This window comes from Acytostelium subglobosum (genome assembly GCF_000787575.1).
Source record: "Acytostelium subglobosum LB1 DNA, scaffold: scaffold35, whole genome shotgun sequence".
NCBI classification, from domain to species: Eukaryota; Evosea; class Eumycetozoa; order Acytosteliales; family Acytosteliaceae; genus Acytostelium; species Acytostelium subglobosum.
The window spans coordinates 277031-296909 of record NW_012236498.1 but is presented as its reverse complement, the minus strand read 5'-3'; the positions used below and the strand labels follow the sequence as shown (position 1 = coordinate 296909).

The following is a 19879-nucleotide window of genomic DNA, read 5'->3' as shown; positions in this document are numbered from 1 at the left end:
TATGTATAATATTATGATAGAAATAAGAATATGAAATGATGATGTTGGTGAAAGACTAGACATCATAATGTTTGTGATTGTAATTGACCAGGACTGTTTGTAACAACAATAATTTCGAAATTGAATACCATGGTTGACATAATCAATTTCCTATTTTGGTAATTGGACATCATTCAATAAAAAAACAGTTGCAATGAACTTCCGAAAGTTATCAATCTATAATTGAAAATCAATAACAGTTCTTGATTGGAGAAGTTGGAAATTCAGTTGATTGAGACATTAAATGATCAATCAACAATTATGTTCCTTTAATTAATGTTGGTTAGACAACTACTATCAAGATAGTTTGTTATGTAACCAATCATCAATCCACAACCCTTCCCCATTTGATCATGATGGGGTGTTGGTTGTAAGTGTGTGTGTGTGTGTGTGTGTTGTGTGCTTATTCTTTGTTTGTATGGTTTAATTACCATTGGAATACAGAGTATTAGTTCAATGCTTTGTTGATGTATTTGAATCATTCTCATTATTGTCCTCAAATACTACTACATATATACAGATAAATATAATAATACATTTCTTTAAAGATGGTTAAAATTGATGCTGCTGTAAGTGTATATAAAAATTATAATTATATTATCAATTCTAACAACAAGGTACCAACCTTATAGCTTGCCCCTCTATTTGTTATCCTCGGTACTGCCGCAACAGTGACTATTGGCTTTGGTGTTAGGAAGATGTCCACTGACAATGACATTAGGTATGACCACCACTATCTCAATTTTGTAGAGGTTGTTGTTATAATTATCCAAGATACTAACTAACATCATTATCATTATCATTATAGTATGACGAGAAAGGGACAGATGTTATGGGTCAACAATGACTTCCCAAAGATGGTTGATGTGAAGCAGGGATCAGAGTTCTATAACCAGGTTCATACTGGATCCTACCTCCGTTCATCCTTCAAGTAACTTACTTACCTTCTTGATTCAACAACCCAAGAGGTAATGTATTTGTAAATGAATGGATTCGTTCATTCTTTCTATCCGTTCATCAAGTCCACCAACACCAAACTCTAAGTGATTGATGCTGTAAATAATAATAATAACTATCATTGTTAATAAAGTTATAACTCTCCTTTATTAAATATTATGGTTTCATCAAGGAATCAATAGTTTATTATACTAAAAGAATAGAATTGGTAATACAATGTTATCGATTTGATTGGTAGAGGCCTCCAATAGACCACTAATGGATGATCCTATCAGTAGTCTGATAAGTTGGATACTTGTAGTAGTCTGATTGGTGACACATAATAATAACATTGCACCAGCAATGAAACATGATACAATTCCTCCGATTGTACCCTCTAGTGACTTTGATGTACTGAACCACTTGGTCTTGCCATACTTGATGCCAACGTATGATGCCATGCTGTCACCAACACCAATAGTGAGTAGTCCAGAGAAGGCTGAAAGTGGATGAAGATATGTGGAGCGCTCTCCACTATCATAGAAGAATGTGAGGAATACCGGTATTGAACAACCGACCAATAAGTAGATGTGAGTGAGTGTTACGATTCCACTGTCACGACCATCAAGGAAAGCGTCCATATAGGTGGAGAGAGGCTGGCTCAATGGTGGCACGCGTCCATACTTGATCAGTTCAATGAGTACCAGTGCACTGATGGCCACACCAAAGCTCAGTGACATGAGATCTGGTCTAACGATGATCACTGGTGCAAACATTACAATGGCCAACACATGAAAGTATTTACGGAGCAGGATATTTGGTATTGATCGAAACGTCGTACCGGTTGGGTTGAAGAATAGGAATGTGATAGCCAACATGATGATCCAGTATCCAATAATAATCAATCGTACAATGTCATTGATTAGGTAATACAGTAGCCATATGAATATGTTATCACCACCAATTAAATAGGTGAGCAATGGCATCAGTCCAAATATTATAATCGATATAAATATAATGTTGAAGGTGATCACCTGTTTGCTCCATACTGTCGTACTGGGTAGGTTCCTAATTCTATTGGCCACTGGTGAAGTAAAGACCACAATTATCGCAGTACCAATCATGAGGACAAAGATTGAACATACAATAACCCAATGATCATTGGATAACTCATTGACGGTAGACGATGTATCGGTTGTTGTGCCACCCAGTAAATACCATATTGACTCTGTCAACATTGAGGCAAACAGTTGAGACACTAATGATGCCTCTCCAATTGTAAAGCTTCCACTGAATGTCATCACCAAACATCTTGAACTAATGAATGTAATCGTTATATACAATAATGTATACACAAGCATAAGTTGACCTGGAGGTTATTATAATGATGATGATGATGATTCAAGTATAAAGTTAGTGAGTGGCTAATATATAATGTGTTGTTGTTGTTGATGTTCAACTTACCAAAGAAGATATTATATATTGTTAATAGTAGGAATGCAATAAGTAATAGATATACTCTTCTTCTCTTGATTGCATTGATCAGTACAAACACAGAGGCAATGGCCGATGCAAAGAATAGCCTAGTCAACGATGATGGGTACATTACTGCATCCATTGTTGTGGTTGTTATTGTTGCCAGTGCTGGTATCAATGTATTCTTGAGTGCAGAGTACATTAGAGGTATTAGAGATATACCAATAGGTAGACCAATGTCTACATTGTGGTACTCCCTTGAGTTTAGTAGCATTCCAGGATCAATGATGCTCAGATCGTTCTGAAGAGCACTGAGTTGGTTGGTGCGCGACACCACCGTGGAGTCGGTATCAAAGTGATGAAGCACTGATATTGTGATGGGCACCAGTCGTTGCTGTGCAACGCCACCAACAAACACTGCAAACACAATGATCAACTGTAGTAGTGCCTCAAATAGTGATGGATACTTTGTGAGTCCATGTCTTGTTCTGTCGATGCTGCTACCAAGATGCTTCCAACTCGTTGAGAACACGATGAAGCAGCATGTCAACATCAATATTACCTCCACCCATATCCTCCTACCTCCTCCACTATATTGTCTCCTTGTCACATTGTTGTTGTTGTTGTTATTGTCTTGTTGGGTGTTCTTGTTGCTATTGCTAGTACTACTTTTTGTCCTCTTCATCTTCACACACTGATTGTTCCTCTGTCAAAAAGGTATTTATCTTTTGATCAGTTTTTGTTGTCCACAAAAATCCCAAATTAATTATATTCTAATTGTTATTTTTCAATTTTTCACACACCACAAGTGACCGTTAGAATTTTTGATTCATCCAATCACGTCACCACCCATTTGCTCATATTTACAAACATAGACACACACAGGCTTTTCCCTCCCGCCACTTTATCATTGGCAACATAGGCTCATTATTATCATTACAAAGTTATATTTATTCATATACACACATACATATATAAGTGGAGCTACACCAAGCTACCATTACAAGTGTAAACATTTGATATGAGCGATAACAGCAATGATGATGATGACCTCGTCGTCCTCGTTGATTCAAGCGACAGATCTGGTTCTACACTTAGTTCATCATTAAACAACAATAATGTTACACCAACAACATCAACACCACCAAAGAAGAGTTCACATTCCTATCCCTCATCACCTCTTGCACACTCACCAATCAGACTGTCCATATCGCCCTTAGGCAATGGGACTAGATCACCTCGACCACCCACATCTGCGTTCAACAACACACACCAATCATCAGACTTCCAGTTCAAGTGGAGTACATCATTTGAATCACTCTCAAACAGCAACAGCAACAACAATAGTAGTCCAAGACCACCATTGTCCTCCTCATCAACACCTCGCTCATCCCCTAATCGTTCTGGCTCCACTCTATCTTCCCCAAGCACCAACATCAACAACAACAACAACAAGTCATATACACCATCTAGTCACTCCCCATTCCGTACAACACAATCACCAACTCAAAAGATCGCAATGCCAAAGTCATTCACAGGCTTCAATGGCGTGGACTCTACGCCACCCCCCACAACTCCAGAGGGCCTTACACCCACCAAGATATCCTCATCGAGATCACTCTCTAGTCCCTCATTGGTGAAGGTACCATTGTCCCAATCGCTGCCAGTCTATCACGAGGACCTAGTCATGTCCTCGTCTTCACCAACATCAAATAGCCCCTATCAGCTGCCAAGATCAAGCTCAACAACTTTCGAGTCACCAAGCTCTTCCCTCGATTCGCCTGGACAGAAGAAAGAGCTACTAGAGTTCTGGAAGAGGAAGGAGAGTGAGGGCAGTCCAAGATTCTTGTCTCCAATGGGAACACCTCATGGCACACCACTTGGAACACCACTCGGCTCACCGAGGGTACGATCACCAATGCGTCCTATTAGTACACCACGTGGCACATCATCACAACATTCCAGTGCCAACAACTCTCCATCCTCCTCTTCCACCTCACCAAAGATGGGAAGAAGGAGATCATCACCATCATCATGGACCAGACGACATACATTCAGTGAGCCAGACTCTGAACCAATGGTTACCACCACCTCTACTTTCAGTCCAGCACCAGCACCAGCACCAGCAATCACTCAAACGAATATTGAGCCTGTAGTGGTTATACAACCAATCGAGTCCAAGAAGGATAAGGAAATCGTTGTGGACAAAGTTGAACAGCAGGTGGACAGCAATAAGCAGGAGATCAGCCCTGCAGATGAGGCAGAAAAGGACTCAAAGGAGAAACACGAAAAGAAGGAGAATGAGTTGGTCATTGAAGCTCCAACAGCAGCAGCAGTACAGACAACTCATCCAATATCATCGTCACCCTCAACAACGGAGGCAACTACGCCATCTATTCCAACAACAGTCCAGGAGCAACCACAAACACCAGTACCTATTACATCTACACCTACACCTACATTATCTGCACCAGTCCAAGCAACATTACCAACACCAATATCTACGCCCACACCTACACCAACACCAACACCTACACAACCTAAACTTCCAGCAAGAGATCTTGTTGAGGACACCAAGCGAATATGGCTGAGGCCATTTGCTTCACAGCCTGTTGGAGTAGACCTACCCCGACTGGCCAGTTGTATTTCTATTTTCAAAGACAATAGCAGCACTGAAGACCTTGCCGAGAAGGGCAATCCAAAGAAGACGGTCTATGATGTGCTCCAGGGATTGAGGCAGTTCTTTGCCCCAGAGTTCACCTTGGACGATGAATTCATCCAAAAGTACGATGCCATACCCAGGAATGAGGACAGTACATTCAGAACGAACGACCTGGTGGCATATCTATCCACAGAGTTCCAGGAGCCCATTGTATGTTTATGACACATCACTTGACAACATCAACACAACAAATGACTAACAACATTATTATTATTACAGTTGAACATACTAAAGGTATGCAGTCAGGCTATCATTGCACCATCTGTGATCGAGCTGCGACTCTCTATATGTCCCAAACCAATGTTTAAGGATGCAGGTGGATGGACTATCAAGGTCAGCAGGGACAGTGAGAACAACGTCGTGGTGTCACACTGCAAGAAACAACAGCAAATGGACCTGAGGAAGGAGGAAGAATACTTTGAGTTCGTTTGGGAACTGCAAATGGTCTTTGACTCTGAAGCCACTCTATTGAAACATGTGGCACTATCCATTGTCGAGTTGAACTTTGGTGAAAAGACAACGCCAGAAAGGAAGCAAGAGTGTCATGCCGTGTTTGATAAGCATTTCAAGTGTAACAAGACGCCATCGCCAGCACTGTCCGATCAATAGTAGCTGTCTGGCATATACAGATAATAAATATATTTATATTTATTCATAGAATATTCAGGTACTCTAGATATGTCATCCCAATAACGCCAAGACTTTGTAAGAATTTCTAAAGTAGATTTAGTTAGTTTGTCTCTGGTGACTACCTTTCGGTACTTTGTGGTCACAACTTACAATGGTCTGAGAGTGATACTCTGTCTTGCGGAACAAAGAGAGCATGGACGATGAATGTATTTGGTCGGTGATCAACTTTCGTCCATACGATCCAAAGTTGTAGAGTGCTCTGAGGACCTTGAGTGATTGTTTCCATAGTCGTTCTTTCAATTCTGGAGAGATGACAGAGGTGGATGAGGAAAGGGAAATCATTGGACCACCAAATAGTTTCCTACAGTTTGGCACTGCAATCCCTGTGGGGCCTTCAAATATGCAGAGGTCAATGTTTTGGTGCAATTCTTGTAGGAACATTTTAAGATCACTGTTGCTGTCATGTGATGTCTCTCTGTGGCCAGGTGACGCTGATAACATGATTGATCGTGTGGCATCAATGCTATACTGTACAAAGTGGCTGTACATGTTAAAGATCTCCTTTGGCAAATGTGTCGAGTAGTAGTAGTCGTCGCACTTGACCAGAGGGTAGTTGGTGCTGAGTGTCTCGTAGAAAACTTTAAGCAATGCTAGTGCAGATGGTGTTGTACTGGTAATGGACTAGAGTTCAACTATTAGTTGTTTGATAAAGTTGACCAATGATCATTGTTGACATAACTTACATTGAGGAATGGAGTAATCTTTGGAATAAGTAGGCTAAACTCTTTGATGAACTGTTTTGGTGCTTTGGAATGCTTATAGATTTGTTTGATCACTCGCAATACACCTGTAGAGTAGTCATCAGCTGCCTGTCCATTGATAATAGGTAAACATATACACTTCAGAGTGACTCTTCGCAGTGTGGTATCATTGGATATAAGGTCAATGGTCGTTCTATCCAGGGTAAAGTCGGATTTGATGAGGATGGTCGAGAAGTGCAAAGCGAACAATTCCAAGTTGGAACTTTTGTAATTACGACCAACAGTGTATATTGGAAGGACATTGAATAATCTGGCCACTCTCTGTTGAATTACTTGTGTCCCAAGTAGTGATGTAGCCAATGCAGTGCCAAATTTAACATTGAGAACCACTTTGGAGAGAATAGTCTCTATCAATGTATCTACAACTGTTGTTGTTGATTGCCGTGTAAGTAAAAGAGTGATAAATATACATTTGAGGTTGTTTACTACCTACCTTTGATGAAATCCTCTTCAACTGATATTCCAATCTCTGCATTGACAAAGTCTACAATGTTCTTAAAGATTGTTTGGATGTTAAATCGAGATGATTCTAACTTGGCCAAGTGAGTGATAAATATTCGAAGAGTATCCATCCTTTCAATTGTGGACAAAGGAACACAGGTGGTGATGGGATTGTCAAAGCAATGCTGATTCAATCTGGGTAGTATGGATTCAATGACCTTTCTAGTCTTGGCACCATACTCAAAGTATAATAACAGCATCGGGAACATTGATAGAATGTCATCATCATCATTATGATCTTTGATTATGTTCTGTTTGTATATATATGTATGGTCAGTATGAAATATTATATAAATATAATAATATACATACTATCATATAACTTGGATCACGTAACAGATATTCCAGTTTGATGGTGAAGTGACAGAGTATCGTAATGGGAATGGCAGCCTTGGCTTGGATGATTGATCGAATGTATTTGAACACTGTTTCTTTTAAATTGGGCTTGATGATGTTGTGTATCTGCATACCAATTACTATTGACTCAACAATGACTGTTCTTTCAAGTTGTTGATGAACCCTTTTGGAAGGATTGTCCATATCGCATAGAATGTAAATAAGGTTTGGTAGAACGGAGCAGGTGAACTGTATAATGATACTCTTGTGTTCTTTATCAAGTGACTGTAGACCAACAGCAGGGCCACAACTTGACAGCATTGTATTGAGTACAACATGCATGTATCTTATTGATGCAGGTGTGAATGGGTGATTGAATAGGGTTGGCATTTGATCCAATCTAATGTCCTTCTTGAGTAGGAATAGTGGCGATGATGGTGATGCCAAATGTTCAAGTGTGATCAACTCACAACAACATTCCAGTATCATCTCATGACTATGAATAGTGCTCATATCCACTTTGCTGTGGAACAGCTTGAAGATTGTCTTGAGTAGCTCAACCAACTTTGATATGACTGGTGGTAAATGTCGAACGAGTGGCATAAGGCCAATGAATGACTTGACGATATGTTCAATGTATACCACTACCTCTTCACCTTGTGCTGCTGATGATGCTGTCTTGATATCTTTCGTCAAGTCAATGAGTTTGTATAGTTTGTCCATGTTGGAGATGATCTCGGTGGTGGTAGCGAGTTTGGCCGGGGAGATGAGTGCCAATTGTCTGATGTTTGTGAGCAATGTCCAGGTGTATAGACACAGCACACTGAGAGGTACTTGAGAGTTCTTTCTTCGAAGGTCCACTTGGTAGTAATCCCAGTAGTTCTTTGGCAAGGGTTTGTTCATGAGCTCGTCCTGTGCGTACGTGTGTTTCGTCTGAAGTCTGACGACAGTGATGTTGTCCTTCATACTCTTTCGTAGGTTTGAAGCGATGAGTGTTGATTTCATTGTCCATAACTCGCTGACCTGTCTGTTCAAGTGTGTGTTCAATATCAATGTCCAAAGAATGATCAAGTCATCTGATTGTATATGATTATCTTCTCTTCCGCCGCCTGACGATGATGTACTTTCACAGTCATCTGCATTGTTGACATAGCGCTCAAAGTATTGATCCAGATTAATGTCTCTGTTGTTGCTGGCGAATGATACGTCATAGACCATATCAAACATATAGTTGAACATTTCAATGACGTTATCTTGCTCGTAGGTCTCTAACGATGGTAGACTCCAGCGAGTTGATAGACTATGAATGAGTTGGAACAGTCTGAGTATATGTTGTCTTCCATTGGTGATCCTTTCCATCAACATCTTTTTGTCAACAACGTCACATAGATGATTGTAATAGTTGGTGACCAAGTTGAACACACCAATCCAATGATAACATGTTGTTGTTGTTGATTGACACTGTACAACTATATCCAGACACTTGATGTAGTGACTCTGATACTCTAATGGAAATGGGTCAGGGTCAGGGTCAGTCAAAGGAATGTATAGTACAACATCAAGTTTGAACATCCATACCATCTAATTGTTTGCCACGAGAATGTACCTTCTGGAATACCTTGTCAAATAGAGTCCAAAAGGAGGAGGAGGATGATGGAGTAGTCTGTGAGTGATATCTTTCAAACACACGACCAAGTTGATCAACAAATGGTTTGGTCTCTGTTAATAACTGTTGGTTGGTATGAGCATTGGAAGTGATGAATGTGATCAAGTACTTGATGTAATTATATGATACACTATTGACCAACAATGATGTCTGATCATCATCATCTATGATATTATGTTAGACGTCTTATTAGCGATGTGTAATAGCACCAGGAATACATACTCTGCTGTATGTTTGTACAATGATGATGATTGATTGAGGCCATCAAGTGTATCAACGATGTATTGAATCGGAACCAAAACATTAGTGCATTGATAGACTGCTGTTTCTGATCCTTCATCTGAAGCTTATTGAGTGATCCTGATCCAAAGATGTTGATGACATTGGACACTGATTGTTTGAAATTGACTGATGGATGGCTTAGTTTAGCTTGTGTCATCGTGTGGAAATGTAGAGGAAATAAGCTTACTCATTATACGTAACGATGATTGAACCTTCTCGATTAGGATCATTGCTTGGTGAATGAACAGTGACTTTGATATGACAGATGTGTCTAGATCATGATCAATGTAATCACTCAGCTCTAGAATGAATGCAATGGTCTGATCCTGATACTGTTCATGGGTACATGGCAGTACCGATGTGAACTCTACATTTGGACCAAGCATCTCATCGCGTTTGAAACAAAGTGGCAGTCGACTGATTAAATCCCTCTCCAATCGATTGAGGTTGGTAACAAGTGTCTATGTTAACATATATATATATAAATATTAGTCAACCATGTCAGAATGAACATTGAGCACAACCTATAGTAACATAAACATACCTCCTCCTGACATGCCAGTTCTAGAAACAAGCCTCTATCATTACCAATCGTATGTTTACCCATTGCTGAGTTTGTAGGTCAGTGAGTGAGTGAATGAATAAGGGTTCATATCATACAAAGTTTGAATCAATAGGATTCCTTCCCTCCTAATTTTATTATTGTCGAAATTCAATATATTTGATTAAAATCATCTAAATTATTAGTCATACATATATATATATTGTATTATATTGTATTAATAATACCAAGATTTAAATATTTAAAGAGCTAATCTAGTTCCGGTCAATAATTAAAAAAACTATTCTATATAGTCTGAACTTCCTAAATAAAGATCGATCTCACCAAACACAATGTTTGCTACCCCCAGACAGTGACTTTGACAAAGAAAACCATCAGAAATTTTGTCTGAATGAAATCAGAAGGAAGAACTAAACTTTAATATCCATTCATTCATTCATGAACAAACAACTGAAGATGGTGTTGTGGTCCTGTGGAATGGGAGGATTAATTAGTAGCAATGTCTATTGCTACCATTCTAGTAACTTAACATATTTCATAACAAACATATAATAATAATAACAATGGTAAAGGTGATATTTCCAGATGACGCTTCAACCAAGTTTGAAATCCAAAAGTGGATGAAGCAGTACAAGTTGGCATACACACCTTTCCAATCAAAGGATGAGTTACTATACATCATCAGCGAGAATAAGAAGATCATCTTTGATCTAGAGAAGGATAAGAAGAAGGCTGAGAAGTTGGCAAAGCAACAACAAGCTACAGTACATCAACAACATCAATCAGATAACACTACTACATCAACGTCATATCAATCATCATCATCATCGTCATCATCATCATCGTCACAATCATCAACAACAACAAGATTATATACATCACCATTCAAGAAGATCATTATAAAGGATGGAAAGGTATTCCATCCAAATGATTTAAACACAACATCAACATCAGCCAACATAAAGCCACTGGATGCCACTGTTTTGAGACATGTCAAGCCAAGACAAAAGTTGAACTTGGCTACAAAGGTCGACAATAACATCGTCCATGTATTCGTCTCATCAACATTCAAGGATATGATTGGTGAGAGAGACCATTTGATCAAGGTCGTCTTTCCTGCACTCAACATGAAGGCCAAGGCCAAGAACTTGACCATCGTGCCCGTTGATCTCCGTTGGGGTCTCACCAAGGAGGACACCACTGTCAAGGGCCAGATTGAGTTGTGTCTCAAGCAAATTGAGAAGTGCCACATCACCCTGGGTATGGTTGGCTCACGTGCTGGCTGGGTGCCTTCAGAGTACAAGCTGGTCAACTCAGGTGTGTCTGATGGTGCCGACACTGATCAGACTGCAAGATGGCTGTCGGAGCTTCCACTTGGTCACAGCATCACTGCCATTGAGATGCTCTACGCACTCCATGGTGCCAGTCAGGGCAACAAGCATTGTGTGGCACTGGTTCGAGACAATGAATCACTCAAGTCAGTGCCACCAGTTGTGGCCGAGTCCTTCACCGTTGAGAGTGAGGAGGCCAAGCAGCGACTAGATAAGTTCAAGCAAACACTGGTGGACCATCCAAACTGCACTGTGCTCGAGGGCTACCCTGCAACATATGGTGGCGTTGACCGATCTGGCAATCCATTCGTTAGAGACCTTCATCACTTTGGCGAGTTTGTCATTGAGCAACTGTGGGATATCATCGAGCTTGAGTTCCCAACGCCAGTGGGTGCACCAGACTCTATCGAGAGAGAGTTCACCGCACACAAGTCAGTGTTGGACAACAAGTCTGCTCATTACTATGGCAGAGAGGCATTCCAGCAGAAGCTAATGAAGCACGTCAGCGAGAAGACTTCAATCGACTCGATTGGTGTGGTCTATGGTGAGACTGGTGCTGGAAAGACCTCATCACTTGCCTACTTCACCAAGACCATGGAGAGTGATCCATCATGGGTAGTACTCTATCACTTTGTTGGTTGTTCAGGTAACTCCACAGAGGTTGCCAACATCCTTGCAAGGTTCTCTTCAAAGTTGATCAAGACATTCAAGTTGAAGATAGAAGTTTCTGAGAGCTTTGGTAAGTTATCACCCATCAATCAATCAAACACAATCATGTTACTAACCATCAATCCAAACAATCAATATAGAGAAACTTAGAATTGACTTCCCTGTTATTCTTTCACAATGCAAGAACAAGAAGATATTGATTGTGATTGAGGACTTGGACTTGTTGAACCCATCCAATCAAGCACATCAATTGGAGTGGTTGCCAGAGTCATCGGATCTGCCATCGAACGTTGTGGTGTTGCTCAGTTGTGATCAGGGCAAGACATGTTGGGACTATCTCCACCTCAGACCACAGATTCCTCAGACATTCTATTTGACACCTCTAGAGATGAATGAGAGACAGCTTATCTTTACCAAGACTCTGGAGAGATTTGGCAAGAGATTGGACTCAAAGCAACTCGATCGTCTCATCTCAAAGACACACTCCAAGCTTCCACTGTTCATCACGTTGGTCTGTGAGGAGCTTCGTGTGTTTGGTAGCTTTGATAAGTTGTCATCGTTCATCAACAAGATGCCAGAGACCATTGGACAGGTGATCAATCAGATGGTGTCACGTCTTGAGGAGGACTTTGGTAAGGACTTGATCAAGAGGACACTCTGCTTCATTGCATTGTCTCGTTTTGGTCTAACAGAGACTGAGTTGTTGGACCTTTTGGCAAGATCCTCATCATCGTCAACACTGTCAAGATATGCATCAGCCGCCAACAAGCAGGAGCAGCACCAGCAACTACCATTTGTCGTGTGGGCCCCACTTCTCATCAACTTGGCACCTCTGCTCCGAGAGGCCAACAGACATGTGCTCACATTCTTCCACGGTGAGATTGCCAATGTCATTGTACATCGTTATCTCTCCAATGAGAAGACAGAGATTGCCGTGCACCAATTGATGTCTGACTACTACCTCACTGTGGCCGACCCAGAGTCTGATCGTTTCTGGAGTGGTGTCATCTCCAAGCCATTCCTCGAGTTGCCCTACCATTTGTCCAAGGCCAAGAGGTGGGACCTTCTCGCAGCACTCTACCAGGATCTCAAGTTCATCGAGTCCAACTTCCGTATCTCACTGGGTCGCGAGATGATCGAACGTCTACTCTGCTTGATCAATGAAGTGCGTGGACCAGCTCTCTCTGGTGAGCGTTGGACTGGCTACAACTTCTCCAGTGCCAACATTGTCGAGGAGTTCTTTGCATTCATCCAGTACCAGGCACATCATCTCATGCGATTCCCATTCGCCTCGGCACAACTGGCATTGAACCTTCCCGATGACTCGACCTGTCACGCTGCCGCCACCAAGATGCTCATCAACAAGGCACTCCACTTCCGTTGGGTGAACAAGTCTCAGATCTCTGACTTTGTCATCTCAACCCTGGCTGGTCACGAAGACTTTGTCAGAGCTGCACTCTACAAGCATGATGGTTCTCTACTTGCCTCTTGCTCTGACGACAAGACCATCCGTATCTGGAGTGGTGAGACTGGTGCAATGGTGCGAGTGTTCCCCAAGTTGCACACGGACAAGATCACATCACTCTCTTGGAGGAGCAACACATTGGTCACCGTATCAAGAGACAAGAGGATCATACTCTGGGATGAGTATGGCCGTGTGATCTCTGAGTTCAAGGATGGACACACCAATGCTGTGTGGGGTGTGAGTGTCAGTGGTGATGGCAACCGTCTGGTCACAGCATCATGGGATGGCACTGCAATTGTCTGGGACGTTGCCACAAAGAAGCCAGTCCACAAGCTCACAGCACACTCTCCACAGAAGCTCTCTGCTTGTGCCTACTCACACAACAACAAGTGGGTGGCCACAGGTTGTTGGGGCGGTATACTCATCATTTGGGACGCAGCAACTGGTAATGAGCTGCAGCGATTCAAGATCTCAGACTTTAGTGTTCTCTGCCTGCAGTTCTCAAAGGATGACTCTATGTTGGCCCTATCATCTGTGGACTCTAGCACATATGTGTTCAACACTCGCTCATGGCAAAAGGTCAAGCTTGATGGACACACAGAGGCAGTCATCTCATCACGATTCTCCTCTGATGGAAAGTACCTCGTATCTTGTTCCGATGATAAGACCGTGCGACTCTTTGAGACCAATGAATGGACCCAGGTGTCTGTAATGACTGGTCACTCTGGTCGTATCATTTCTTGTGCCTTCCATCCAACCAGTGCACGTATCCAGGTAGTCACTGGTGCCACAGACAAGTTCATCAAGATATGGGATCCAAAGCTTGGCTATGCCACAACACAAATGCACCAAGGTCACAAGAAGTCTGTTACAGCGCTGCAATACGATCATAACACCGACTGTCTGTACTCATGCTCCGACGACAAGACGATCAAGGTGTGGGATCAGTTCACCAGAAAGGATTTACTCTCCTACAAGGAGTCAATCAATGCTCTCTCGCTCAAGACGTTCAGATTGGACAGGAACACATCACGTATCGTTGGCCTCACTGCAGGCGAGGGTACAGGATCAATATTGGTAGCGGACCTGAATGGCAAGATCATCTCCAAGGTAGACAAGGGTGCACATGCCTTTGCTCTCAGTGATGATGGCAAACATGTTGCAATGGCCCTGAAGGAGGGTGTGGTCGTTGTGTACGACCTCGAGTCAAAGACCGACATCTACTCAGCACGTCATGGATTCGTTGTGAACGAAGTGTCATTCAGCCCAAACAATGAGTTCTTGGCTGCATCCGATGGCAAGGGAACGTTCACTGTACTCAAGCGTAATGGCAACCAGTACAGCTTTGTCATACACCAGGAGTTGAATCCAATGTCAGCTATCACCTCGATGGCGTGGTCATCGACTGTACTTGCACTTGGCACCCAGGATGGACCCATTCATCTGTTTGATATCAAGCGTACCTTCTACCCACTGCGCATACTAAAGAATCATCTGTTTGCAGTGAGAACAATGTCATTCACTCCCAATGGCAAATACCTTATGTCTGCATCATTTGACAAGCAGGCCATCCTTTGGGACGTACAACAAGGCACCATCGCAACCATATTCCCATTGGCCTCTATCTCCACATCCAACATTCTAATCTTCCGTGATGAGACTCAAGGTGTTCTCACTGCCGTTACATCTGACTACACAGGCAAGATTCATCATCTAAAGATTGTGAACTGTGACCAAGATGCATAGGCTTGTATCTCGTTCATAATAAACAATCATTCAAATTATCATTCACAATGGTCACTACCTGAGATTATCTCTGGCACCTTATTTAGTTATTGTTTTGATGATCACTGATCTAACTATGAAAGGAGAGTGAGATGTCATTTATTCAATCACTGAATGATCTCGTCTGTCCATTACGCTTAATCGTTGCCAATGCATCAGAGTATGGGCTAATAGGAGCCGTCGATATCTTCCTCGATGGACATGCATTCCTCTATGTACCACCCAATCTCAGCCCTCCTACAATGAAAATCGTTATCAACAACATCTTCATTACCATGATGATCAGTGCGCAGGGCACTTGGAACAGCATCACGCTCAACAACGTGGCAAACTCCCCGGGAAACTAGTTGAGTCATTCCGACTTTGACATCCAAAACGGACAAGACACGATCCTGTGTAATCAGTAATATAATAAATTTATTAGAATGGCTGGTTTTCAACAAATCTGGTAATCATATCAATTGCTCTAAGTGGTTGGTCATAGGGCAAGATGTGTCCGGCACCTCTTACTACTACTTGGGTCAGATTCTCGTACTGACGAACATAACCTGCAACGTTGACTGTATCAGATGGGATGTACCAGATGGATCTGCTGGAGGACACGAATGGATCGATACCCATCCATGGAATGGTGCGGATGAATGTCTCGGTCAAGGAGACACCGACAATAAAGTCGAACTGTCCGTTGTAGAACATGACCTTGATGTTCTCGATCAGCTCTGGCAGCAAGTTCTTGATAGACTTGGGGATATCCTGCTGGAGTGCCAAGTAGACGTTGTTGTTGTCCTGGAAGTAGTGGTTTCCAACGTGGAGGAGGGCACGGATGTTGGTCTGGTTGACGTAGGCCTCAAAGTTGCCACCATAGGTGGGCTCAATGGTGCGACGGATGTCATAGTAGTCAGCCTCACCAGTGATGTTCTGGAAGTAGTCGGGTGGACCGTTGACCAGATCGGTGAAGAGGTCGTTGGCCTCGAGCCATTGCTGGGCAAGGATTGCCTGGATGATCTTGTCCTGGTAGATGGTCATGGTGTTTTGCTGATCAATGTCGGCAAGACCAGTGTAGAAGGCAAGGTTGGCGTACTGGGTCACCTGAGTGATTGGATCACAGAGACCATCACCAACGGCAATACCGACCAGGTTGACCTGGGTCTGCTGGACCTTGTTCTGTTGAAGAATGTAGTAGGCGAGCGATGGGACGTACTTGCCAGCGTAGGACTCACCAGTGACGTAGAAGTCATTGTCGGCATACTGTGGGAAAATTCCATAGAACTGGGTGAGCAGGCTGTAGAGGTTGGCGGCAATCTCATCCTGGTTGGTGTTGTAGCCACGCATGTCGGTGGTGTAGGAGAATCCAGTGCCGACGGGGTTGTCCACGTAGAGCATATGGTACTCGCTGTTCCAGGTGACGTTCTTTGGCACCATGGTCAAGTTGTCAAGGATTGAGTATGGGCCATTCTCAACAAACAGACCAAACAATGAGGAACCACCTGGTCCACCCTGGAGCCAGAGCAAGACTGGTGCGTCCTTGTTACCGTTTTGAGCCTCAAAGAACCAGTAGAAGAGGCTATCGTATCATTATTAGTAACTGTTAAGTTCGAGTCAATTGTAGTTCAAACTTACTTCTGGTCGTAGGTCTCATTGACAGTGAAGAAACCAGAGTAGGAGAATGGAGTGACATCGTTCAACTTGTCCTCTGGGTTGTCGAGCATGGAGCAAGCTCCAAATGGGGCACCAATGTCAACACATGACTTTCTTCTTCCCAAAGCTGGGTTATCCAAGTACTCGGAAAGGTAGAGAGCCTCTCCAGCATCACCTCTATAGTGTAAAGTTATCGAATTGTTAGACTCTATAATATAATTGAAACTGTTCTTGACACTTTAGAAGTAGATACATACGAGTTGTCAGCAAAGACATGCTCGGGGATTGGTGCAAAGCCATTGTGCTTCTTAAAGAATGGACTGACCTTGACGTCAGAGGCCAAAGCCATTGACAAGGCAGACAAAGCCAACAAGGTAACAAACAAATGTGTTAATCTCATTGTTATTGTTATTACTATGTATGTAGTATTATTATGTGTTTGAAATTATACAATTGTATTGGATTGTGTCATTCATTCATGCATGACAACAAGTGTCATTGGTCCTGTGTCGGGTTCACTCTCTCCCGATTGTTGCGTCACTTGGGATCAAAGTCGATTTTTTGAAGTTTCTTTTGCTTTTGTTTGGGAAAAACGGGTGGGTTGTTGTTGGGGTCTGTGGAGAACCTGACTACCTTCCTTCTCTACTACCCACTACCGTGTAGTGTCTTCACCTGTTGTAGCTTGGATATAGATTCTACATAGTTCTTCTCTAGACTCTCTGGAGAGTGAGCCGTGATTTCAAGGTCGCGTAGATATCCATCGTGTATGCCGTAGACCCAGCCGTGAATGCCAACCTTTTGTCCACGCCTCCATGCGCTCTGCATTATGGTTGAATGACCAAGATTGTTGACCTGTTCGACGACGTTCAGTTCGACCAGTACATCAAGCATTCGCTTTCTTGGTAGATCGGCCAGTATCTTTTTGTGTTTGGCACAGATGTCACGGATGTGTAGCAACCAATTGTTGATCAGTCCAAGGTCTGGATTGTCAAATGCTGCTGCAACACCTCCACATGCATAGTGTCCACATATGATGATGTGCTCCACCTTGAGCACCTCCACAGCGTATTGTATAACAGACAGACAGTTGAGATCGGTGTGAATCACTAGGTTGGCCACATTTCTATGTACAAACAGCTCACCTGGACCGAGACAAGTGAGTTTCTCTGCAGGCACACGAGAGTCTGAACAACCAATCCATAGGAAGTTTGGTTTCTGTGACTCTGCCAGCTGTTGGAAATAGTTTGGATCCTCCAACGTCATGCGTTTACTCCATGCATGGTTGTTTTCTATTAGTTGGTCCACTTCTTTTGTCATTATTTTAGGATGTTGATGATTATGATGGTGATGATGATTATGTTGCTGCTGCTCTGCTTGATCCACTGCTGGTATTCTATTCATAGCATCATAGGGTATTGGTTGTTATATATTGTTACTATGTGTCACACTTATGATCTCTTGTTGATTTAATTACTTTAGACACTAACAATTTATCCCAATTGTCGATAATCGAATTCAATAATAATGTAGTCAATCAATACAATGATTGTATTGTGAACAAACACATCATTATCTCCAAATCACTCACACCTGTGCACAGTGTTATCTGTTTGTTGTATTTGTTTGTGTGGTGGGGTCAATGACCTGTGTCAAGATGACTCGGACTGACTGTTTATCTGATTCTCTACCACACCCCCACTACCAGAGGTGGGTGCTGCTGTGTTTGGACCACAACGTATCTAAAGCAAGGTGGACCATCTTGCCTTTTATTTAAGTTCTCTCGATCATTTGATCACTTATCAAGTAGAGATAACAAGAGTTATATTTATGATTACAATGACAACAATTACAACCACATCGATGGAACAACCTCTACTTCCACAATACATCATTGATGATATATTAAGAACATGTTGGAACATTAGGATTAGTCCACGACTCCTTTATCGTAAAGCATTTGGTGATGCACTACGGATGGCATTGGTGTCTAGACATTGTTTCGATCTCATCTCACACAAGTTCCACTCTGTACAATTGGACATCACTTATGAGAATGAAGAAAAGCTTCGCTCAATGCTGGACAGGATTGTGAACAGGCCACTCTGTGTACTAAAGACAATACGTCGATTGCGTATCTTCCAACATTGCTTAAAGACTTTGGTGGAGGTATTGCTATCCAATCCAGATTATTCTGTACCATTTCAATCACTAGAGTCACTAATCGTGGAGACCAGAGGTATTGGTAATGATTACATCAACCAGGATGCCATCGTCAACTTCTTTGCATTCACACCCAAGCTGGCCAGTATACAAGTGATTGATGTAGAACCTAAACGTACAATCGTGACACCATACACCAAGATGTTTGATGCTCTTTTAAAGTTGCCACTGGTAGAGTTCATCTTCTTCTCATACAACTCTGCCATTCACATCAATGCCGTGGAGGACTATCTGTCCAATGAACAAGGACTACTTGAGAATATATCAATACCATTCTATTCGGAATCATTCAAAGGTGAAGAGATTGGTCCAATCTTGTCAAGAAAGACACATCTCAGAGAGTTGTCAATCAAGATCAACTCACCTGTCAAGCTCAATGGCATCATACCAATCACCAATCTATCAATCAACATGTCCAACATTGAATCCAACTTTAGTCTCATCTCACAGGTTTCCACAACACTGAGGCATCTTCGACTGTCAGGCATGAACGTTGTTGGCGATGCAACACATCCAAAATATCTACAATGTGTCGATCAGTTCAAACTTGACCAACTCCATACAGTAGAGCTGCAAGGTTGTAACACCAGACGAATTGCACCAGAGCTGATCGAAGCATTCCTTCAGTCCACAAGAATAAGATGTCTAATCTATCATACAGTGGACCCTGCCTATATGGAGAGCACGATCATCAGCATTCCAGAGATACAAACAATGTGCCAAACTGAACAAGGTTATTCAACCTCAAACATATCAAAGGAGTTGGTGGCCGTACTAATCATTCGAAAGATATAATAATA

General features: G+C 42.2%; 10 protein-coding genes across 10 annotated transcripts; 4 read left to right on the top strand and 6 right to left on the bottom strand.

Moving 5' to 3' along the window:
* Window positions 1–587: 587 nt before the first annotated feature.
* Window positions 588–974, top strand: SAMD00019534_118650 (hypothetical protein; the record flags this gene model as incomplete). The annotated part of the gene is made up of 3 exons (XM_012893013.1): window positions 588–608; window positions 672–760; window positions 848–974. The coding sequence occupies 3 exons, from the start codon at window positions 588–590 to the stop codon at window positions 972–974; spliced, it is 237 nt and encodes a 78-aa protein (XP_012748467.1).
* A 213-nt stretch (window positions 975–1187) lies between these two features.
* SAMD00019534_118640 (hypothetical protein) lies at window positions 1188–1853 on the bottom strand (the record flags this gene model as incomplete). Its single annotated transcript, XM_012893012.1, has 1 exon — window positions 1188–1853. One exon carries the CDS (start codon window positions 1851–1853, stop codon window positions 1188–1190), a length of 666 nt encoding a protein of 221 aa, XP_012748466.1.
* A 501-nt stretch (window positions 1854–2354) lies between these two features.
* SAMD00019534_118630 (hypothetical protein) lies at window positions 2355–3004 on the bottom strand (the record flags this gene model as incomplete). Its single annotated transcript, XM_012893011.1, has 2 exons — window positions 2355–2399; window positions 2495–3004. 2 exons carry the CDS (start codon window positions 3002–3004, stop codon window positions 2355–2357), a joined length of 555 nt encoding a protein of 184 aa, XP_012748465.1.
* A 611-nt stretch (window positions 3005–3615) lies between these two features.
* On the bottom strand, window positions 3616–3888 carry SAMD00019534_118620 (hypothetical protein; the record flags this gene model as incomplete). Its single annotated transcript, XM_012893010.1, has 1 exon — window positions 3616–3888. One exon carries the CDS (start codon window positions 3886–3888, stop codon window positions 3616–3618), a length of 273 nt encoding a protein of 90 aa, XP_012748464.1.
* Window positions 3889–3970: 82 nt separating this feature from the next.
* On the top strand, window positions 3971–5782 carry SAMD00019534_118610 (hypothetical protein; the record flags this gene model as incomplete). The annotated part of the gene is made up of 2 exons (XM_012893009.1): window positions 3971–5323; window positions 5393–5782. 2 exons carry the CDS (start codon window positions 3971–3973, stop codon window positions 5780–5782), a joined length of 1743 nt encoding a protein of 580 aa, XP_012748463.1.
* Window positions 5783–5825: 43 nt separating this feature from the next.
* Window positions 5826–10016, bottom strand: SAMD00019534_118600 (hypothetical protein; the record flags this gene model as incomplete). Its single annotated transcript, XM_012893008.1, has 10 exons — window positions 5826–5888; window positions 5954–6484; window positions 6547–6989; window positions 7058–7376; window positions 7438–7520; window positions 7596–8966; window positions 9040–9291; window positions 9350–9517; window positions 9597–9870; window positions 9954–10016. The coding sequence occupies 10 exons, from the start codon at window positions 10014–10016 to the stop codon at window positions 5826–5828; spliced, it is 3567 nt and encodes a 1188-aa protein (XP_012748462.1).
* Window positions 10017–10534: 518 nt separating this feature from the next.
* On the top strand, window positions 10535–15182 carry SAMD00019534_118590 (hypothetical protein; the record flags this gene model as incomplete). Its single annotated transcript, XM_012893007.1, has 2 exons — window positions 10535–12041; window positions 12112–15182. 2 exons carry the CDS (start codon window positions 10535–10537, stop codon window positions 15180–15182), a joined length of 4578 nt encoding a protein of 1525 aa, XP_012748461.1.
* Window positions 15183–15641: 459 nt separating this feature from the next.
* SAMD00019534_118580 (hypothetical protein) lies at window positions 15642–17259 on the bottom strand (the record flags this gene model as incomplete). Its single annotated transcript, XM_012893006.1, has 3 exons — window positions 15642–16785; window positions 16842–17036; window positions 17117–17259. 3 exons carry the CDS (start codon window positions 17257–17259, stop codon window positions 15642–15644), a joined length of 1482 nt encoding a protein of 493 aa, XP_012748460.1.
* Window positions 17260–17507: 248 nt separating this feature from the next.
* Window positions 17508–18176, bottom strand: SAMD00019534_118570 (hypothetical protein; the record flags this gene model as incomplete). The annotated part of the gene is made up of 1 exon (XM_012893005.1): window positions 17508–18176. A coding segment is annotated over one exon (669 nt), but the record flags the coding sequence as incomplete, so codon positions are not given.
* Window positions 18177–18695: 519 nt separating this feature from the next.
* On the top strand, window positions 18696–19871 carry SAMD00019534_118560 (hypothetical protein; the record flags this gene model as incomplete). Its single annotated transcript, XM_012893004.1, has 1 exon — window positions 18696–19871. A coding segment is annotated over one exon (1176 nt), but the record flags the coding sequence as incomplete, so codon positions are not given.
* Window positions 19872–19879: the final 8 nt, after the last annotated feature.